Raw genomic sequence first — 17493 nt, 5'->3', positions numbered from 1 at the left:
CACTATACACTGTATACTGTGGGCATGGTGTGTGTACACTATACACTGTATACTGTGGGCATGGTGTGTGTACACTATACACTGTATACTGTGGGAATGGTGTGTGTACACTATACACTGTATACTGTGGGCATGGTGTGTGTACACTATACACTGTATACTGTTGACATGGTGTGTGTACACTATACACTGTATACTGTGGACATTGTGTGTGTACACTATACACTGTATACTGTGGGCATTGTGTGTGTACACTATACACTGTATACTGTGGACATGGTGTGTGTACACTGTACACTGTATACTGTGGGCATGGTGTGTGTACACTATACACTGTATACTGTGGGCATGGTGTGTGTACACTATACACTGTATACTGTGGGCATGGTGTGTGTACACTATACACTGTATAATGTGGGCATGGTGTGTGTACACTATACACTGTATACTGTGGGCATGGTGTGTACACTGTACACTGTATAATGTGGGCATGGTGTGTGTACACTATACACTGTATACTGTGGGCATGGTGTGTGTACACTATACACTGTATACTGTGGGCATGGTGTGTGTACACTATACACTGTATACTGTGGACATGGTGTGTGTACACTATACACTGTATACTGTGGGCATGGTGTGTGTACACTGTACAGTCTACTCTATAAATTGTGTGTGTCTGTACGTGTCATCATTGCTTGATAGCTCACAAATGTATGTTGTGACAATATAGATGTAGTGTAGACTTGGGGTGCGGCTTGGTGGGGGTTTGTAGGTTCATGGTGGGCGAAAGGTCTAGGGTGCCAGGACTATACTGCAGATCTGGTGTTTTTGTGGCTACACTTGTTATGGATGTGCAGATCATGATGGCCACACTTGTTTTATGACCCTTGTGAGATGGGCCCCAAGGCCGTGAAGGGCACTAAGGGGAGGAAAGGGAAAGGGTGTGAACATTGGGGGGGCCTATCAAAGTTTCGCTTAAGGGCCCCATGAACTGTAGTTACGTCACTAAGAAGCAGCTCACAATATAATCTTTCTTGTGATTTCTGATTGGTCCATCTTGTCTTCCAGCACCTGCAGTGGAGGGAAATGGATCTGCACGAATGTCACCTGCCCAGGTGAGTATAGTTGATTAATCAAAATTCCTGCAACTTATCACACCTAATCATGATGTAATGGGTTTTTGTTTCCTGCAGTGTAAAGGCAGCCATTCACTAGCTGATTGCCACCAGATCGACCAACAGATAGATCCCTCTCTGATCCAATCTGATCAGAGAGGCATCTAATGGCTGCCCATACACTGCACACAGATTTTGAATCGATTTCAGCATGAATTGGACCTGTGGAGCTGCCGCTGCCGCCTGCCTTGCGCCCCTGCTCTCCTGGCCAGCCGCTATACATTACCTGTCTGGCCAGCGCGACTCCCCGGGTCCCCGCAGTCTTATTTCTTCCAGCGTACTCCATCTTCGCTTCACTTCCTGTCCCATCCTGCCACAAGCAGAAAGTTCAAACAGTAGAGCGCCCTCTACTGTTTGAACTTCGCTTTCTCACAGGACAGGACAGGAAGTGAAGAGAAGTGAGAGACTGCAGTGACCCGGGGTCTCACGCCGGCCAGACAGGTGTTGTATTGCTGCGTCGGTCATTGCCATATCAGACGCCGCTAACGACGCGCTCCCGACCTGCCGGCGATTGAGCTAAGTTTTCCGCCTGGGCAGATCGACGGAATCGATCGTTTTCGGATTAAAATCACATGCGCAGTAGCCAAAACACATGGGACACAGGAACAGGAGGATGATGCAGGGAAGGTTAGGGTTTCATTACATGGGATTCCTTTTAAGCCACCAGCAAGCAAGAAAATACTCAGAATCATTTTGCCGGTACTTTGTCACCTACTTTTTGATAATTTTGCAACTGCAGAGTGCTGACAAGTTATTTTAAACAGAAGATGAAAAATTATCTCCTAGGAGAAAACTTTTATCTAGAATAAAAATGGAAGAGATAGGGAGTGAATTGTGCAGTGAAAGAAACAAATGTGCAAGCTTTTTCCATGCTCCGCCCATCACTTTCGGTCACAGCACTTTGCCACCACTTTCTGCTACAAATTGTTTCCAGTAATGCTATGAATAGAGCCAGTGCTTCCGTAGGAGCAAATTGGGCAATGGCCCCATGGCTCCAAACCAGCTACTGGGCCCCTTCAGCAGCCCCCTTCCCCCCCCCCCCCATCCTACTTTATTGTGGTCCCCTGCACAGTTTTTGTCAGTGTAGCGTGTCACCAGTCCCAACTGGAAATTGTATTTTGTCCACCACTTTACACTTTTTATCTTCGCTTCCAGTCGTAAATTTCTATTACAGCATCCATAATTAGTTTTGGGTACTGCTGGATTATAAACATTATAATTTCATATGTTAGATGCTGTAACTACAGATTAGAAACCAGAGCAACAGTATACAGCTGAAAATGTGCTTGAGTTTAATATGACACAGGATAGATGTAATACACTTACCTTATTATACTATATTTCACCCATTTCTGTTCCCCCTTTTTAGTGCTTCCCTCATTACAGAACATTTACTTGGATGCTTGTACTCACTTTCCGCCAATCCATTGCATCCTGCCGTCAGAGCTTGACCTGGATACAGTGAAGCCTCTGCCCCTTTTTGCCCGAAGTGTGATGTCATCTCTCATTCACATTCCCTTCACTATGGTCTTGTGAAGCAGTGGCAAGTGGGCATTGATGTCATACTGTGGGCGGAGGGTGGGCAGTGGCTGGCAGTGCGTCTGTGGAAAAGGACATTTGAAATGAGAGGGATATGGAGGCTGCCATATTTATTTCCTTTTAAACAAATCCAGTTGCCGGGCTGTCCTGCTGTTCCTCTAATTTATGAAGCCATAGCCCAGGAACAAGTATGCAGATTAGAGGTTTCTGACTGGATTTCCCGCATGCTTGCTTCAGGTGTGTGAGTCAGACACTACTACTGCATGAAAGATTAGCTGAGTTCTTCCAGAGGTACTGCCTCTGCCTGTGAAGCATGAGGTCACAAGTTCAACTCTGGTTTGCCCAAAGCTTCCTATGGGTAATTTATCCACTGTACTAACAAGGAGGAAGCTGATAATGGTAATGAAAGCACCCTCTTATTTGGGGCCGTTCTCAGTTTAATACTTTTAGGTCCAATTCAGGTATAGTTTAAATGGACCAATAAGGGCCTGTTATTATGGATGGCCTGCTAAACTGTGGAAACACCAATGTTCCATCTTCCTGCAGTCAGTTCTGGGTTGTTATATGCAGATGATACCCCTACAGAAGGTTAGATGGTAACATTGCTAAGCAACAGGCCCAACATGCTGAATACTTCTCTGCTCTGACCTGAATGGGCACCTCCATATATTATAGCTTTATTCTCAGCTGCAGTGTTGCCCCCTACAGTTGGTTTATCTCAGTCCAGTTGCTAGCAACCTCTGAAGAGAGATCATTGGCTCTCAGAAGGGTTGAGTACACACTGGGTATATCTCATGGACTGGATATGACTCTGATGACTGTCTTCTTTGTCCCTGTGCTGTCAGTGCAATGTTCTGTCACCGGAGACTTCCACATTGTGACATTTGATGGGCGGAAGTACACCTTCCAGGCACCATGTCAGTATATCCTTGCCAAGAGCCTGACGTCAGGAACCTTTACCGTGTCGCTGCAGAACGCCGCATGTGGACAGGTGAGATGTCATCACAAGGTTGCTAAGGTCACATGATGCTGAATGGTGTAAAACTTCTATAGTGCTAGTTCTTGTGTGATAATACAGCTTAGATGTTAGTCATTGTGGGATTATACCCTCCCTATGTGCGCAGTAGCAGCTTAAAGGGACACTGTAGAAGGTCAGGGGAAAATGAGTTGAAGTTACCCGGGGCTTCTAATGGTCCCCCGCAGACATCCTGTGTTGGCGCAGCCACTCACCAATGCTCCGGCCCCGCCTCTGGTTCACTTCTGGAATTTCAGACTTTAAAGTCTGAAAACCACTGCGCCTGCGTTGCAGTGTCCTCGCTCCCGCTGATGTCACCAGGAGCATACTGTGCAGGCCCAGTATGGTCTGTGCCTGCGCCGTGCGCTCCTGGTGACATCAGCGGGAGCGAGGTCAAGGCAACGCAGGCGCAGTGGTTTTCAGATTTTTTACGGTCTGAAATTGCAGAAGAGACCCGGAGGCGGGGCCAGAGCATCGGTGAGTGGCTGCATCGGCACAGAATGTCTGCGGGGGACCATTAGAAGCCCCAGGTAACTCATTTTTCCCTGACTCCCTTTAAAGTGTACCTGAGACAGGAGGGAGAGAAAAATTATACTTACCTGGGGCCAACCTGAAGTCACACTATTTGATGCAGTGAAGTTATGACAAACAGACAGTTGAAGAGAAAGGGATGGTGTCCCTCTGCTCTTGGATCTGCTATGTTGACTGTCCCCAGTGCGCTGAAAACCCTAGCTACGCCCAAGAGGCGTTTTTGCACAGTCCTGCTTAAAAAAGTGGGCATGGCCATCCATCAGAATGTTGGCATGGCCATGAGTGGAGCCAAATGTACAAATGTAGTTTAGAGAGCAAGATGTACCCCCTTCCCCGTTAAAATATCCAGATGTGCCCCTCCTATAGATAGCCAGATGTTCCCCCTTTTGATAACCAGATGTGCTCCCTATTTAGATAGCCAAATGTACCTCTTTACCCCATTTAGATGGGCAGATGTGACCCCCTTTAGATAGCCAGATGTGTACTAACAGCAAAAGACTCGCCGGTTTTAACATTCTTGCAATGACGTCATCTCTCCTCGGGAGCATGCCCAGTGTCCCCTCTTTGGTAACAGCGGCGTTTCTTGCCACATGATGCCACTGTTACCAAAGACAGGATGCTGAGCGTGCTGCAGGAGAGAGAAGACGTCATGGCTGGAATGTTAAGGTCGGTGAGTCTACTGCTGTTATTAATGTTTCTTTACTCCTCTGCGGAGGGAAGGTGATAAGCGTGGGCACTTTGGGCGGCCAGCGAGCCACCTCTCACGCACATGGGGGTGCGGTGGCCGCACTAAACGCCCTCGCAGTGCTGTGCCCAAGGACATATGTCCCCCCTTACCCTCCCATAGCTATGCCTCTGGGGTTGATGATATGATGATTGGGAGAACTCTGATCTTTACAAAAGGCAGGATCGGACCAAATATAGCTGGGATAATCTCTGGGCATTTACTATTTGAGTCTTTCACGTATGTGGTGCTTTTCATTTTTGGGATCCTCCGTTGCTTCCTCCCGTTATGCAGGTCTGTAATTCTTTCCCCAGGAAGGGGCTTTGGTATCAGATCATATCTGATCTCACTGCTGATGGATTGTGTGATTCTCAATGTTCCGTATCGTAGAAAAGTGTTGATATTTGGATTGCTAGTCACCCCTCGTTCGGTGTGTCCATGTTGTGGAGTTAAGTGTTGAGCTTATATCACTGAGTGCTGCAATTATTGCCTGGAAACATGAAATAGAGGAGAGCGGAGAATCTCCTGGCCGTCTCACAAAGCCTCCAGTCATGCCACTCCTCGGACTCGCTGACATAAACAATCATCGCGCTATAAGTGGCTTCAGAAATATGTGAAATTTTACTAAAGCGCTTTCTGGAAAGCCAATCAGACAAGCGATCAGAGCAGCTTAAGCTTATCGTGGTGTCAGGTGTCTACATCAGTGTCTTTGTAGTTTCCTGAGATGGGAAAAGATTTGAAAATAGGAATTTTTTGTTTTTTTGTGTGTGGCGTGTTCAGCGAGAGAGAGAGGTCGGCTCATGTGAAAACAGCTGCTGGACATGAAAGGATGGATTCATGGGAACTGAGAATTGTTCTCCTCTAGAGTTTCACCTTTTCACAAGAAATCGCTAATAAAAGTGTTGTGTCCATCTCTCATCATCGCAGAAGGTAAACAACAAGCGGATGTCTCTTCACCAAGAAACACAAGGCCTGCCGGGACCAGGAGGTCACATCACAGGGAAGCAAAAGGCCTACTGTAGAAGTGGATGTGGCATCAAAGGAAGTTCAAGGTCTGTGTGGACAAAGATGCCAACTTGCAGGGTAGCAGAAGGTCTTTGTGGACAAGGATGCATACTGTACCGCCCAACTTTTTGAAATGAGAAAGGCCTCTTTCACATGGGAGGTTAAGCTCTGCCCTTGTTGGGCAGTTCAGTCTCCTAACTGATATCCACGAGTGCATTTCATCTGCATATACATGCAGCCTAATGGCAGTGTTTGTATCACCACGCATGCCAATGTTTGACACGCCGCAGTGTTAACCAGCAACAACAAAAGAGACATGTCACATCTGAGTATGGCTTCAGCTGTGTTCAGATGGGACTTCATAATGGGGCAATCTTATAACATTACATCAAATCATTTCTAGATGCTGTAGTTTGCTGAACAGCTGATGGCCACACACTATGCAATCTGACTGTACAATTTGTATACAATCTTACCAACATCCATGTAGTATAACAGCAATAGCCCCACTGGGCTTGATTCACTAACCGGTGCTAACCTCATTAGCACGCCTAAAGACTTTGGGCGTGAAAACTAGGGCACTAAGTAGTTTGCGCGCACAAAGTCAGTACCAATCGCGCGCAGTGCGGTGCGCTGAAAACGGCGCACTGTGCGCCGTTAACGTCCCACCGCTCGCGTGGTAATTCTTCTTTGCGTGCTAAATGTTGCTTTGTCGCGAATATTAGCGCACGCACAACCACTTAATGCGGGAAAACCCGCTTAGCGCTGCAGCGCTAATATTTAGCGCCGGTTAGTGAATCAAGCCAACTGTGGCTTAGATATATTTTTTACTACATGATAGTGGTAAAACTGGTGATTGATTGTACAGTCAGATTGCATGGTGTGGGGCCAAGTGACATGTGACATGATGAGATAGACAAGTGTATGTACAGTGCCTAGCACACAAATAACTATGCTGCGTGACAGAGTTAATGTTCTACTATGCAACTGACAGATTTTATCCAGTCGGGGCCCAGTCAGAATACCGATAAGGAATTACGGCGATAAAATACTTTGCTCCATGAAGCCCATTTTTCTGCCAGGAGAGGATAGATAAAAAAGCTCAATAGTTCATATATTTGAGCGCAGAGAGAGACTTTTTTAAGTTTTTAAACATACTGTAACTTAAAACTTGGATATCTGAAAGTCATTTTTAGGAGAAGGAGAATAGATACAATTGTTCATCTCTTTACTTTGTTTTCACTTAAAGTGGACCTGAACTCTTGCACAGGACTGAAGGAAAACATAGTGAAATGCACCCTGTATTTAACCATTTCAGCCCGCGGGGATTTGTCACCTTATGCATTAGAGCAATTTTCACCTCCATTCATTCACTAATAACTTTATCACTACTTATCACAATTTATTGATTTATATCTTGTTTTTTCCGCCACTAATTAGCTTTCATTGGGTGGTACATTTTGCTAAGAATTATTTTTTTTATAAATGCATTTCAACAGGATTAATAAGAAAAAAATGGAAAAAATTCATTATTTCTCAGTTTTGGGCCATTGTAGCTTTAAAATAATCCACACTACCATAATTTAAACCTATGTATTTTATTTGCCCGTTTGTCTCGGTTATTATACTATTTAAATTTTGTCCCTATCACAATGTATGGCGCCAATATTTTATTTGGAAATAAAGGTGCATTGTTTCTGTTTTGCGTCCATCACTATTTACAAGCTTATCATTGAAAAAATGTTCGTAGTATACCCCCTTCAAATGCATATTTAAAAAGTTCAGACCCTTAGGTAACTATTTATGTCTTTTTTTTTTTTTTTTTTTTTTTTAATTGTAATTTTTTTTTCCATTAAAAATTTTATTTGGGTAATATTTTGGTGTGGGAAATAAACAGTTAATTTTTAATGTTGTTATATGTGTAAATTGTAATGTACAAAATATGTAGATGTAGTTTTACTATTTGGCCATAAGATGGCCACCTTGAGTTTTTTATTTTCTCCTTGTGCTTCTCGCTAAGCGGAAGCACAAGGGGATGCGGAAATTTTGACATGCAGAAAGACTGAAGCCTCTAGTAAGAGCGCTTCGGTTTTTCTGCTGGGGACACGGATCGGTGATCGGGAACCATGAACGGGAGTTCACTGATCCCAGGGCTACCGGGTTACACCACGGGGGCACGACCGCGATCTCGCGCGCCAAAGCGCGGCACCGCAGCAGAGCAGCTGCCCGGACGTCCGGGCAGCAGAAATGGTTAGTTAGTGGGTTTAGCCTGTCTAATTCCCCCTATCTTGTGTCTAATCACAAGTTGCAATCTAATCTCAGAGAAAGCATTTGAAAGCACAGGATGTTAACAAGATGTCTGCTTCCATGAATCAGGAAGTAGAAACATTGCAAATGTATTGCAGGATTAGAATCAGCTGTAACAAAGAAATGTTTTTTGTTTAAAAGTTATTATGCTGTTGTGTATCTTTTAGAGCAGAGAGGTGTTCTGAGTTCAGGTCCGCTTTAAGTATCACTTTAAGCCTGGTACATTCATCCAGTATTGATAGGCCAATGATTTTTGGCCTCTGTAGTATGAGAGTTTATCCACCTACACAAGCTCTTCATAGTATTCAAAGTCTGTTGGCTCTCATACCATGTGGAGGTGGTAAAATTGGTCATTGATTGGCCAATCAAAATTGGATTTGTGTTTGTACCTTAAGCCTGTTAACAAACCACTGATTCATCATTTCTTTGATTCCTGACTATAATATGTGGGTCATACTGAAAGTAACAGCTATTTTCATTTAATCAATTAAGGAAACATTTTACTTATTTTATTATAGTCAAGCTGTACCTTCTGCTTACCTTCTCATCTTCTTTATTTAAACATTTGTCACATCTTTTTTCAAAATTTTCAATCTGTTTGTTATTGTAGCATCACACTCCTCACTTATGAGTTGGAGGAATTGAGAGAGGGTAAATCCATGGTAATGCTGCTGAACAAACAGTTGCCAGCGTTCTGCAGTCATGTGACAAGCGGTGCAGGGAGAAAAGACTTGAACCTGACAGATGCAAGTTAAAAGTACACAGAAAGAATACCTTGCATGGAAGATTAAGAGCAAACAGCATTCTGGATGACCCTCATAAACAACTATTCTGTCTTTTTCTGTACAGAAGAGCAATTAATACTGTCTCTTATTCTGCAATAATGTATCAGATTGTTTAAGTGCAGGCTGGAGGCTTAGTAGGAGATTATACGTGCTATAAGCATCTGTATTATATATATTGTGATGTACAGACCTGGTTCACTATGTCACTTTTGTCTGTGCAGGATCTGGATGGCTCGTGCATCCAGGCTGTGACCATTAATTTACACCAGGACCAGCGGAAGCAAGTGACTCTGACGCAGGCGGGAGATGTCCTTGTGTATGACCAATACAAAGTCAGCCTACCATACACAGACGGTGAGTCCCAGAAACACATCGCTAATTTTGTCACAGTAGGAAACTAAGAGTTTGATTCATAAAACGGTGCTAACTGTCAGCACGGCTGTTAGCACGGCTTTTTGCGCGGGTTTCGTGTGAAAACCCAGTTATCGCACGCAGAAATTTGCATTAACGCAAATTTTTCCACACAATAACCATTATCACGTGAAATTTCACGCGGAGCACTTTTCACAGCGTGCTAACAGTTAGCACCGTTTTGTGACTCAAGCCCTATATGTATGTGTGTTGTAGAAAATAACTGTTACAGCCTACCCTGAGGTACAGACTAACCAGCAAGCTCATGGTGAACCAGAACTCATTGGAGTAGGTGAGAGGCTACAATGGTCCAAAAAGCCCTCTTACTAAATGCAAAGGTAAACAAAAGTTTGCATCCTTAAAACAGAAAGTATTTGTGTTAATTCAGGTTGGAGTGAGCTCCGAGATGTCTCTCAGTGCATCACTGCTAAAATATGCTAATCAACCATTGTTGTCCTTGGAAGCTAAACACACCTCCAAAACCCTACTATCCTTAGCATCTCCCAAGTGATCATTGTCTGATAGGGACTGACTATTTAAAATGCTCTGTGGATTCAGGGTGACTGTTACTTTCAAGAGATGTCTTCTTTCCAGAGCCCAGAGGGGAGCCGCACATCTTTCATCGTCACCAGGACCTAGTGATGAGTAGTGTGGTTGCACTGGTCACCAAGGGACAGAGAAGGGACAGGATTGCTCAGTCTCCAAGGTCCAGAACGGAGTTGCATGCTTATCTTCATGTCAAGGGCTGAGAAATGAACTGTGTTCTTTCCTTAGCTTCTGTAACCCAGAGAAGAGCCATGTGCTTGTCCCAATCTCCAGGGTCCAGAGAGTAGATGTCAATTATCTGTGTTATTTCCTTAGTCTCCAAGGCCCAGACAGGACTTGATAGAGGTCACGTGCTTGGCTTGTCTCCAGGATCTAGACAGAAGCTGTGTGCTTGATTTCATTTCCAAGGTGAAGAGAGGAGCTGTGCACCTTCCCTAGTCTGTAGGGCCCAGACAGTAGCTGTGTGCTTGCCTTAATTTTCAGAGCCTAGATAAACGGTTATGCCATGTGTTTGACATAGTTGCCAGGGCCCAGAAAAGATATGTTTGATTTTATGTCCAGGATAAAGAGTGTAGCTGTGTAATTGCCTTTCCAAGACCGAAACAGGAGCCAAGTGTTTGCCCACAGAGAGGACTTGTTTTGACTTATTTCCTGCTGCTCCTACTGAAGCATAGGCCAGTTGAGAATGTCTTACTGATTTGTCTGTCTTTGACAAAGGCCTTCACTTCTGTGCAGGTATTCTTGGCTAGCTTCTCTCTCTCCAATTCTTTTAAGGTCATCTTTGGCTAACTTAATTTTTGAGAATCTTGAGTGTTTCCTGGGTCCATAGATGTCCTTTCTATGGCTTCATCTTGCATGAAGGATGCCCTATCCACTTCCACTTCCTCTTTTGAATCAACGTTTCTATGCTCTGTTGGTTTGCTGGGTGAAGATCCAGAGCCACTTAAATTCCACACCTCAAGAAAGCCTGTACCTACCATTGGTAGGCTCACCTTCAGCTTGTAGCAGTCATTTTCCAGAACTAAGAGAGGAAAAGTTTCCTTATCTTAGGTTCAGAACGTAGAAAGGAGTTAAATTTGTGTTTTTGTGTTTATGGCCAAGACAGGAAGAGAGGGATCCTGTACTTGCCTTAGTTTTCTGACCCAGACAGAAGCTGTATGCTTTCCTTGGTTTTCAGAGATGAGCTGCCCTCTTGCATTAGTTTGTAGGGCTCAGAGAGGAGCTTTGTTCTTAACTTCGTTTTCAGAAATGAGAGAGGAACTTGTGCTTGTCTGTTTCAAGGGCTTAGAGTTGAGCTGTGTGTTTTAGTTTATGTTTAGGTTAGGTTACTTGTATGCTTGCCTAGATTTCCAGAGAAGAGTCCTCCCTTACCTTAATTTTCAGGCCAGGATCACACTTAGCAGATTCATGTGCATTTTCCCCAAAGCACATAGTAGAAAACGCATGTGATTCTGCTAAGTGTGATCTTGGCTTTAGGGAATGGATAGATGCATGTATGCCAACATACTGCATAATGAACTATGCCCCCTCTCAACAGTACAAGATTACCTATTCCATGAATTTGGCCCAGGTCCTTTCATTCTTTTTTGCCCCATTCACTCAGCGAACCTATTCTTGTGATTACATGTTTTGCTCTTTAGCTTTCGGGGGACCAAGCATGTTATTAGCCTAGTACTTTATGATTTTTCCAAATTGTTACCATATCTAGCAGATGCTGATATAATGTTTGCTTCTGTTGTTCTAAAAACTTGCTTACAGAAGGTCACATTACAGCTGGGTAAGGAGCATCACTCGGTAATTATTGGTAAATATTTTTCATTTATACACAGGAAAATAGTGCACTACATTTTTGATTACTCAGCATGTCCTCTCTGAATATGTTTCATGGAGGATGTGCAGCCTGTTATAGGTAAATACAGAAAGTATACAGGCAGCTACGGTTCTCTGAGAGAAGGGAGAGGGCGGGCAGTATCAGGAGTCAGGAGGGGTAACGGTATAAAAGTAAATTCATGCTCTGTCTTTTCAATTTACAGCCCATGCATGCAAACCCTATGCGTCCTCTTTCCACTGTTCCAGCAGCTACAAATGACGTCAGTCATTATGACCAATGAGAGGGGAACAGAGGAGTGATTGGGGAAACCAGGGAAAGCAGCCAATGAGGCTGCAGTAGTGAATTAGGGCGGAATAGGGAAATGAAGGGGAGGAACACGGAGCGAAATAGAAAAAAAACCTCCAAACATGCACTGCAACTTCTCTTTTGCGGCCTGCGTACGCCCAAAGAGAGTCTGAAGCGAGAATAAATCTCGCTTCAGACCTCATAGATAGCAGGGGCATGTGTGCCCCTGCTAAACCGCCGCTATCGCGCCGCTAAACGGGGGTCCCTTCACCCCCAAATCCCCCTCCGTGCAGCGCATCCCCTCTTCCTGGTTGGGGCAGGGCTAACCGCCGCAGCCCTGCCCCACGCGCGTCTGTCAGCGCATATCTCCGCCTCTGCCCCGCCCCTCTCAGTCTTCCTTCACTGAGAGGGGCGGGGGAAAGGCGGCGATGCGCCGCTGATAGACGCGACTGGAGGCAAGGCTGCGGCTGTTAGCCCTGCCTCCAGGAACGACCAAGTCTACGACCAAGGTTTGCGGTGGTGGGTTTGGGGGATCAGGGACCCCCGTTTAGCCGCGGGATAGCGGCGTTTTAGCAGGGGCACACATGCCCCTGCTAACTATGAGCTCTGAAGCGAGATTTATTCTCTATCCTACAAAAAAGTAAGATTTATTTTCAACTTTACTATTGCCTTTTCAGCAACCTTCTTAACTATTTAACAGTGGGGAATAGAGATTTAATTTTCCATTTCTTGCCTAACAGTTACTCTTTAAGATGAGACTTTTACAGTCTCCAGGTTTTTGCCACAGTTATTCCAAAGTTTCCAAACATAGTCTTCCCCAGAATGTAACGATCGGTGTCAGCACACAGAGAGAATCTGATTATTGGTGATCTGCAGTATCACCAAGAATGCAGATATATACCTGATTATTGATGATCTGCAGAATCACCGATAATCCAAGTATAACTAACCTCTGGACACCTAGCTAGTGTGAGTGTTTGGTGCAACAGTAATGACTTTGAGTAAAACTTCCCGAGGAGCAGGTGGTTTTTGGCAGTATGGGCGGTACTGCCTTTTTGAGAAGTACAAGAGCCTTCCAGCAGCCTGAGACCTCCAAAGGAGTGGAGTCCCAGACTGAAGGTAGGAGGGACCTGTGAGTGAGTGACACTTGAAGGTGGATGTCACTAGCAGGTCTGGAGACTAATTCTAAAAGGAGAGTGATAGTTCTCGAGGTCGGGCAAGCCAGGTCGGCAACACACAGACAGATAAGGTACTGAGACAGTAAGCTGATTCGGTATCCAAGGCAGGCAGGGTTGGCAACAGATAATCAGATATGCATAGGTACCGAATCAGAGAGCAGAGGGATAGTCAAGAAAGCAGTAGGTCATAACAGATATCAAACAATGCCTAGTCTTGGGTGTGAGGTCCGTGGTCTCTACACCCTGGAACTAGTCTGGGGTATACTAAGATGGTACACAGTATCCCTAGTCTTGGGCGTGAGGTCCGTGGTCTCGACACCCTGGAACTAGTCTGAATAATAGCACAATGATAACACAAGTTCCCTAATCTTGGGTGTGAGGTCCGTGGTCTCGACACCCTGGAACTAGTCTGAATAATAGCACGATGATAACACAAGTTCCCTAATCTTGGTTGTGAGGTCCGTGGTCTCGACACCCTGGAACTAGTCTGAATAATAACACAATGATAATACAAGTTCCCTAATCTTGGGTGTGAGGTCCGTGGTCTCGACACCCTGGAACTAGTCTGAATAATAACACAATGATAAAACAAGTTCCCTAATCTTGGGTGTGAGGTCCGTGGTCTCGACACCCTGGAACTAGTCTGAATAATAACACGATAATAAACAGAAGTAATCTGGCTCAGTGTGAATTCCCAGGTCCTCCTGGTTCAAACACACTGTAGGATCTGACTAAGGTCTGAGTGCTTCCACGTAGTGTTCGCAACGGCAGACATTTTGACACTGAGCAGCAGTAACTATATATAGAGCAGCGCTCTCCGGCGCCACCCATCAGTGATTGACCAATAGTCACTTGCTCTGAGGTCAGCTGCCCCGCTTGGTCAGCTGATCCCTCCTTGGCTGTCATAAATGTTCTGCCTCTCAGAGCACGCGCGTATTCCTGAATCTGAGTGAACTAACAGACCCAGCCACACCAGACGCACACTGCTGCGTGCAAACCGCCGCGCTGCACGCGGAATCAGCCGCCTTGCTGTCAGTACACGCGGCGGCTTTTCCGCGTTTCCTTACACAGAAGGAGTCATTTTGGGCCTGTCATTGTTCAACCTTGCCTTTTGGGCTTGTCATTGTCTGACCTTGCTTGACAAGACAATGTGCCAAACATGCTTCCTGGAGACATACTCTAATTTTTTCACCTTCCTTGGCAAGTGGTACAGAAATCTAGCCTGCAATCTACTGCTACTACTTCCTTTATTGTCACACCCTGTATATTGTCATCAACATGGAGGCGTATAGTATAGAAGATTTTTGTCATCCAGATTCTCTTTCTGTACAACCAGAACTGTCCTTACTTTAATTTTACCTTGGTAGCTCCTATTTTGAGTACGATGAAAAATGCAGTTGTCTAGAAAGAATCAGAAGATTTGGCCAAGAAGTCTCCCAAGGATTACACACCTAGGGTTTTCAAGTCATTAATAAGATCAAGGAAATAATTCTTGATGAATGAAGCAAAATAGAAAAGCAATCTCCTCTGGACAACAAGCTGAAGAAACCCGTTTAGTGAGTTGGAAGTGCCATTTCTGGATGAGCATCCTACAGTCGGAGCCTCAATAAGGAGATTAGCTCATCATAAAACACTTCCAATGGAAGACTCCATTTCATGTGAAGATGCTCTTGGCAGAAAGATCAATGGGGATTTGTGAAAGGCTTATCTTGTGGCTGGAGGCATCTTGTAGACCTGCCTTTGTTTTGCCTTCTGTAGCAAGAGTGTGGACTGGCAATTGGGAATCTGCTATTAACAAACAAGAAAAAAAAGCAAAACTTATATCCTTAAGTGAATTGAAACTAGCCTATGGCTATAATGGATTTAAGCCTTGGTTTTCTGACCTCTTCCCTGAGAGCAACTATACTAGAAGCAGTGTACCATCTGAGGGCAAAATCTTTTTGGACCTAAATTAGATTTTTCAAACCATCCATAGGAAAATCCAGACTAATGCATGAAGATGAGAAACCAAAGTGGCTAAAGTTTGTTCCTCAGGAGCTGGTGGAGAAGTTGTTTGTAGAACATATATTAGTGTACCCGAGATGACGTGTGACATGTTGAGAGATAGATGTATATATACAGTGGCAAGAAGAACACAAACGCCTATACTGTCCTCCTTTTCTTTTTTACCTGCCTAAAAGAGTGAATATCCAGGTATGTAACTGACAGTTTTTCTTCAGTGGGGACTCAGTCGGGCTATAGAGTCCCTCAATGATAACAAATTACAGCTATAAAACACTTTCCTAAGCAGGTCACTGGGCTTCCTACTGAAAGAGATAGACAGAAAGGTCAATATGTCATGTATTTTAGCTCTGGGACTCTTGAGACACTGCAATTGAGCAGAGACAATAAAACATTAAAGGGAAGGTTCAGGGAGGGTGGAGAAAAAATAAAAATCAATTTCCACTTACCTGGGGCTTCCTCCAGCCCGTGGCAGGCAGGAGGTGCCCTCGCCGCCGCTCCGCAGGCTCCCGGTGGTCTCCGGTGGCCGACCCGACCTGGCCAGGCCGGCTGCCAGGTCGGGCTCTTCTGGCCGGCCACCGGAGACCACCGGGAGCCTGCGGAGCGGCGGCGAGGGCACCTCCTGCCTGCCACGGGCTGGAGGAAGCCCCAGGTAAGTGGAAATTGATTTTTATTTTTTCTCCACCCTCCCTGCACCTTCCCTTTAAATCTAATTTGTAAGGGCTTGTTCACACCTAGGGCATTTTCGCATTTTATTTAGCGCCGGCGATTTTCAAAATCGCCCTAAAAGCGCTTGAGCAAAAATTTCCCTATCAGAGAGTTCACATCTGAGCGGTTCGATTCCGATCCGCTCACCAAAGCGCTGCCTTTGGTGTTTTTGGGGCGATTTGCCTCAATGGAAGGTAAAGGGAAAAGTGCTTGAAAAAGTGCTTTGTAGAGCGATTTCCCCAGTACTTTCATGAATAAATACAATGTATTTATTCATTTCCGGGTGAGTTTGCTTCCTTACTGACATCAGGAAGTGAAAAAACAGAATCGCTCTGCAAAAGCGCTTAGAAAAGCACTTTATACAAAATCGCAGCGCTCAGGTAAGCGCAAAAAATAATCCCGCATAAAATCGCAAACCGCTGGCGTCAGTAATTTTGATTTTAGATGTGAACAAAGCCTAAATGTTTATACATAGAATAAAACCATGAGATGTCTAAAAAAGTTGTTACTAGGAGTAGGAGGGCAGATCCAATTGTATATCTCTCCAGTTTATTTTCATCTGGGGTTAACTTTAGTCAATGACTGTCTCATCCACAATCTGTATCAAGGTAGCATTTTGTAAACATGATTCTCCGGAAGCAGGAAATTTGGGCGCATGAGGCAGGTGGACAAAAAGGGCGCCACCATTCACTCCCATAATAAATATCGTTTAATAAGCGCCCAACAGGAAAAAAGGGCACCGGAGAAAAATAACGTTTTAAAAGCGGCGCCCGGAGACTTTTACTGTTTTATAACTGCTTCTCATGATTACACATTATTTAATGATTTATAATTTTTTAAACATTTATTTTAAACGAAAAACAGTACAATATTTTTTAAAACATTATTAATGCTTATCACAGGGGGGTCTTAGGGTTAGGCACCACCAGGTGGGGTCTTAGGTTTAGGCACCACCAGGTGGGGTCTTAGGTTTAGGCACCACCAGGGGTTTCTTAGGGTTAGGCACCACCAGGGGGGTCTTAGGGTTAGGCACCACCAGGGGGGTTTTAGGGTTAGGCACCACCAGGGGGGTTTTAGGGTTAGGCACCTCCAGGGGGGTGGTTAGGTTTAGGAACCTCCGGGGGGTGGTTAGGATTAGGCACCTCCAGGGGGATGGTTAGGTTTAGGCACCACGAGGGGGGTCTAGGGGTTAGGGATAGGTACAGGGAGGGTTCTGTGTGAGAGTAGGGTTAGGTATAGCTTTAGTAACATTCTTAATAATGTTTTATAAAACATTATTATAAATTTCACTTTTTAAACAGGGAAGATTAACGTTTTTACAATTGCCGATTTCATACACATTATTTAATGATTTATAACTTTATAAAACATTATTTTTAAACGAAATATAGCACAATTTTTTTTAACGTTATTCATGCTTATCGTTTAAAACCCTGCGCCCTTTTTCCC

The 17493-nt window shown here is 44.6% G+C and overlaps 1 protein-coding gene across 1 annotated transcript in view; it reads left to right on the top strand.

The window, feature by feature from the left end:
* Positions 1–17493, top strand: part of LOC137537950 (mucin-2-like) — a 343213-nt gene that overhangs the window by 75493 nt on the left and 250227 nt on the right. The window contains exons 15-17 of the mRNA XM_068259877.1: positions 1072–1118; positions 3563–3708; positions 9306–9438. Of these exons, the coding sequence (XP_068115978.1) occupies positions 1072–1118; positions 3563–3708; positions 9306–9438 (326 nt within the window). The remainder of the gene's footprint in view (positions 1–1071; positions 1119–3562; positions 3709–9305; positions 9439–17493) is intronic.

The sequence above is a fragment of the Hyperolius riggenbachi genome, chromosome 11 (assembly GCF_040937935.1).
Source record: "Hyperolius riggenbachi isolate aHypRig1 chromosome 11, aHypRig1.pri, whole genome shotgun sequence".
Lineage (NCBI taxonomy): Eukaryota > Metazoa > Chordata > Amphibia > Anura > Hyperoliidae > Hyperolius > Hyperolius riggenbachi.
This window is presented reverse-complemented; position numbering and strand designations above follow the sequence as displayed.